This window comes from Papaver somniferum, chromosome 1, assembly GCF_003573695.1.
Source record: "Papaver somniferum cultivar HN1 chromosome 1, ASM357369v1, whole genome shotgun sequence".
Classification (NCBI taxonomy): domain Eukaryota; kingdom Viridiplantae; phylum Streptophyta; class Magnoliopsida; order Ranunculales; family Papaveraceae; genus Papaver; species Papaver somniferum.
In genome coordinates, this window is record NC_039358.1 from 144,560,661 (window position 1) to 144,566,481 (window position 5,821).

Sequence of the window (5,821 nt, forward strand, 5' to 3'; positions counted from 1 at the left end):
CTATGCTTAAGGTAATTTTCGACAATAAATCTCTATTTTTTGTTCAATCTTTCATTTAAAAAACCTATAAATATGCAAATCCAGTAACAGGTTCGGCTTATAGTTACATCTACAACACTAGCCGAACCATATCCCTGAATCAAAGTTGTCGGGTTCAACTGAAAATTTGATTTTCATTATCAGTCGAACAAAGTTCTGGAGCCCCAAATTTACAAGGTCGGCTGGTAAGTATTTTTCAATATAAGTTCCAGAGTTTAGTATACTATTTGTCAGTTCGACTTAAACTGTTATTAGCTAAACTCTTTTCTGTTTTCTTCATTTCCTTTATATAAGTTAGTTGTCAAGAATATTTTTTCATATTATTATATTATTGATGTAGGTGTGGGTGTGGGTGTGGGTATATGACAATTTTCCGAAACTGGAACTGGATAAAAAAGATGAAAATTAGATTGATAGATTTTCTACTGCAGCCCGATATGAGTTCGAGAACACCAAAGAAAGAAACAAAGAACATGTATTTGTTAAGCTGTGAGAAAAATTAGACTCTTTGGATGGCCATACTATTTAATCTGACCCATTTTTGAAAGATGTTGTTGAAGATCAAGATATGCTAGTGGGTATGTACTACTATTATTTTAATCCCAGAGGTTTTGTAATATATGACCTCGTAGAGTGCTCCGTCAATTATAATCCATCCAAACGCTCCACGAGGTTTAAGAGAAGTTTAAGTTGTTTCCAATGGGTTTATAAGGAAACTAAAAGCACCACTTCTTCATGGATTCCCAAATATGAGCCTGAACCTACTCTTGATCATTGGGAAAACTTGGAAGTCGGCAAAATAAATATGTGTCACTTAGAAGATTTGTGTGATGATCCTAGGGAAGTTGAATCGGGTTGTATAGATTGGTATAAACATCCCCTAATTACTAATAAGAAAAGTCAAAATCGTGCTGATAGGTAGAAGGAAAAGATCGTGAAGGAGAAGTCCAAGACAAATGTCGAAGACATTTCAAACGCTTTTAAGATTATGATACACGGTGCCTTTAATTTATACTCTTGAATTTGTTAAAAATATGAAAGTACATTTTTTATAAAAATATGAAAGCTCATCGGGTTTTACATCAAATTAGGTTGCGGCGGGTAGGGAGATGCTGAAGAATATGAAGAAGAAACTTAGTTTCAAAACACCGACGACGGGGGAAAAGCAACAATATCTCTATAACAAGTGGGATGCAATCATTAAAAAAGGTGAGGGACCGGAGAAACCAGAAAAAAAGATATATGAACAACAGGACATGACAACAAGGTGAAGGTACAAATCAAGGTAGAGTAGCATCCCGACCAATGATGATGACGACACAGAGGATGGTGATCAAGGTGGCGATAGAGGTCGTGGAACAAAAGGGGTCGTGGTCAATGAACTTTAAGTTTGGATATTTGTAGATAACGTTTTGTTAAATACACTCAGTTTAATGTACACGTGTTCTTTGTTATGTTTTCTCAAGTAGATTTTGATCTTGTTATAGTACACCTTGACTTTTATGTTTTTAGTCAATAGTTTAAATGGTTGAGTTAAATTAAAGAAACAAGTATTTTGTTTGAAAAACAAAGTCAGGTTTGGCTAATAACACAATTTCAAAATCAGACGAAACTTAAAGGAAGGAAAAAGCTTGAATGTTGTCAGAATCGGCTGATCTTGTGATTTATATTATCAGCTGAACCTTGCAATAGTTAAAGTACAAAACCCAAACGGCTAGTTTTTCAACAAAAAAAAATAGATTGTTTGGGCATCTTTATATATAGTCTTTGGCACTCTCTAATTCGTTTTGCTCTCATACTTATCCTTGTTCCTCCTCTACTAAAATTCATTTTATAGTCTTACTAAAAAATGGAACCATTCACCGTAGAAGATGATCAAATACTTGACAGAGATTTCATTCGCACTTATTGTGAACAACCTAATGAACATCATTCAATGTTGTGGAAAAGAATTAAAGAATTCTAGTTTGATTTAGATGGGAATTCAAAACACCGTGTATGGATGGAACTAGTTGAAATATTTGAAATTATCCGATATATGACGCGATATTATATCAGAAATTAGGATGGGTTAATCGACATCAGAGAAAGTGAGTATTCCAACACGTTATGTTGCGGTATATTGTTATTTCTGGTTTGAATACTAACTTTTCAATACTTTTTATTTTGGTTAGCATTTCGATTCTTTTTGTTACGGGAAGCTAGAGTTCAAATCCCGTGGGCAATAAGGAATGAAGGAAGATGCAAGCATGAATTGTGTTATACGTGGCTGAAAAGAAGAACTTTGAGATTCATTAGAGACATATACTCCGAGATCCGTTAGAGATATATTCATCGAGATTCATTGAAGAATTGGATTAAACGAGATTAGTAATGTACGATCTAAATTTATATCGAAGAGTTTGATTAATCTAAAAGAATGCACTCATGCTACTTTACAATTAAATGAGTATTGTTAGTTGAAACTGAAAATGGTTCGGCTCATAAATAATATTTTCATCAGACAAACCTATTGTATTTACAGGGGGTTAGTCCACGAGTGAGTTTGGGGGAGTTTAATGTATTTTGAATCTTGGGGATTTTGAGGGAGTGTAAGAGAGTGTGGGGAGTTTGAGAGAGTTTGGTGTTTTGAGTGTGGGGAGTTTGAGAGACTCTCCAGAAATCTCTACTTTTTTGAGAGATTTGGAGTGAGGAAAAAATACACTATAAACTCTCTAGAACTCCCCAGAACTCCCCTAAAAACACCAACTCCCTAGTATTCTAATTTCAACGACTAACAGGGAGTTTGAGAGTTTCTTTCAAACTCCCCCACGACTAACAGGGTTTTTCTAGGGAGTTTGGGAGACTCTTCTAAATTCTCCCACGACTAACAGAGATTTCGAGAGACTCCTTTGAACTCCCCCACGACTAATAGGAAAAAACCAAACTACACCCAATTCCCCCAACTCCCTTGAGGACTAACACCCTGTTAGTATTTACTTTGTTTGGCTCATAAATCAAATTTCGTATCAACCGAACCCCAAAAGGCATGCTTAGTGTTTATAATTTCAGCTTATACCTGAAATTTCATATCTGACGAACTAGAAAACTAGCATATTTAGTATTTTAAAAGTTCAGCTCATAATCCAAATTTCTTATCAACCGAACTTGCACGGAAATTGATTTTATTGTCTAAGTTCGACCTATAATCCAAAATTCAGCCAAACCTATTCAATTTTACTCACTTTTCAAAAATATAGCGGTTATAAACACCTAATCTATATATACCCATTTATTATTTCACATTTCAAAAGCACATCTCCTGAAAAACGGTACTTCCTAGTCCTAAGTATACTCTAGATGGATAATTATCTCTTTGCATAAACTATATAGCATACTATCCAAGGAAGGGTGACGAATGAAGGCAAAATGGTTTGATGAGTATGAGTTATTGGGTTAAAATCCATGAAACATTCTCCACAGAAACGGGTATTCCTCACAACCAGGATCGTGCATCATTGTTTTGTCGATTTCAAACTATAAAAAAAAAAAGAAAATTCAAGACTTTATAGCTTTAGTTATGATTGTCAATCGATATCGACTTAGGAGTGAAACCAATACCGAGATTATAGAGTGATCTCGGGAAGAATGGCGAAGATGGAAATTTCGAATACGAATCTCACAACATCCTTAGGAAATTTCTCATAACCCGTATTGGATTTTAGAAAGTTATTGAAATGCTAATATGTATTGGGGATGTGATTTGAATTGTAATGCGTCAATTTTATGAATGAAAAAAACTATTTTGGCAAATTTAAGATTGCAAGTAAATTACTTAATTACACAAGGTAACTTTTTTTTGGCGAGCAATTCATAGATCTATATACTTTATCCGCCACGGTAAGTCGGTAATTAATCTATATTTGATGATGTACTATATAGATCGAGCAAATAATCCATGCCCGCTTTGTTTTGTTTCAGTCTTTCAGATGTTTTCTCTTTGGGATATGGATTGATGCCTGTGATTTTCATTGAAGTACAGAATGGAATTGCCGAATGAAAAATTGAAGAGGGCATATGGATTACTATACACATTCTAAAATTCCGAGAATAATGAAGTCCGAGTATTATTACATACTGATCTGTATTTTGCTATATCAAGGTAAACAAAATTATGCTTCCTATATTTCTTTTCCCGCATTAACCTCATTCAATTTCCAGTTAACAGAAGCCAGAGAATAAGCAAATGTTGCAAGAATATAGACTCGACAATTGTTACCGAAATCCAGAAGGTTAAAATCTAAATCCAGGGTCAACATCCATTGCCCAAGCAAACTTCGCCAGAAGTGTCCGTTGGTATATTTGTCATGTCAATAATAAACAGCAAATGTAAGTGCCTAAATAAACAGCAAATGTAAGTGCCAAACACTATTCCAATAGATGCTGTGCTGGGTGCTAAAATACCGCTGAACACATGAATAAATCACACTTGAATGTTTTACCTTCTCAATTGGAACTTCATGGCGCTTACACCAAGCAACTGAAATCCTAGGATCAAGATAATTAGTCTTAGATGTGCCTAATGCAACATTTTTCAGTTCCTCTTTCTTCTTCATAGTTTGTTCCATTTTCTCAATCTTCTTAGTGGTCTGATCCATTTTTCTCTCTGATCTGTAGATCTACATATAAAATTGTGAACTTATAAAAGACGAGACAACAAATAGACAAAAATATTCATATAGTGTAAAGAAGAGAATTTTAACATACGCTTCAGGGGTCAAGATCTTCTTTGGTTTCCCATCAGCATCCTTGATCAGTTGAGGTTTCCCTTTTCTCACTCCCGCCAAATCCTTTTCTAGTCCATCCAATACATTCTGTACAAGATAAAAATAATAATCTCTAAATGTAATCTTTAAAAGCAATTGTAACATGTATCTATATATTCCATCTTAACACGTAACAGGTACCTAAAATAAATTGTATTGCTTAAAATTCAAAAGTGGTTGTCACCTTCAAAGCGGCTATTTTCTCATTCAACTTTAACATTTGGACAGGGTGGGCTTTGATTCAGTACGTTGATGGTTACATAATTCTGCAACCTGCAAAATAACAATGAAACGTCAAGTAAACTGAAAGTGGATACTTGTAAAACAGCTAGTATGTGGGTTTTTCAACTGCAATTTCTTTTTTATACCTGTTTGTTTGCACGTTCATAAACACCAATTTTTTCGCCAAGATTACCACCTTTGGTTGTGCTATTCAACTGCCAATTTTTTCAAATAAGCTTAATAAAGAGTATTAGAGGAAATGTTTTCTCAGCTAGAATTTCCTTACCATGTTATCTAAAGTGATGGATGCATTGTAAGTACGAAAAACTTTGGCTGTGGGCCCGGCATGAGTTCTTTGAGATGAGCATTCAGTTTATGTGTGTTCAGCTTGTCAAAAAGATCTTCACTGTCATTTTTCCCTGCAAAAAAACGTGGAGTGCAATCATGTCAATCCAATCAGGAAAAGAAAGAAACGAAAATGCGAAGATGTATGTGAATATGTGCTCACCCTTTTTAAACTTTTTAATTGCTTCATATGCAAGAGGTTCGACTTCAACAGTGTTTTCATATTGTATGGAATCTTTACCGAGGAATTTTATCTGGATAAATGATAAAAAGCCAAATCATGTAAGGCATAAAAAGATTAAGCATGAAGTGGAGAAATATCTAGGTAGTTATTCTCCAAATGCTAGAATTACACAAACTGACCTCTATTTTGTTTGTTTGAGGTACTAAGGTAACATTCTCAACTTTCA

At 34.5% G+C, this 5,821-nt stretch overlaps 1 protein-coding gene across 1 annotated transcript; it reads right to left on the reverse strand.

The window, feature by feature from the left end:
- Positions 1-4,216: 4,216 nt before the first annotated feature.
- LOC113303302 (DNA topoisomerase 1 beta) lies at positions 4,217-4,802 on the reverse strand. The gene is made up of 3 exons (XM_026552337.1): positions 4,786-4,802; positions 4,523-4,697; positions 4,217-4,382 (listed from the first exon to the last, which is right to left on the reverse strand). The coding sequence occupies exons 2-3, from the start codon at positions 4,674-4,676 to the stop codon at positions 4,312-4,314; spliced, it is 225 nt and encodes a 74-aa protein (XP_026408122.1). The 5' UTR covers positions 4,677-4,697; positions 4,786-4,802; the 3' UTR covers positions 4,217-4,311.
- Between the last annotated feature and the right edge of the window lie 1,019 nt (positions 4,803-5,821).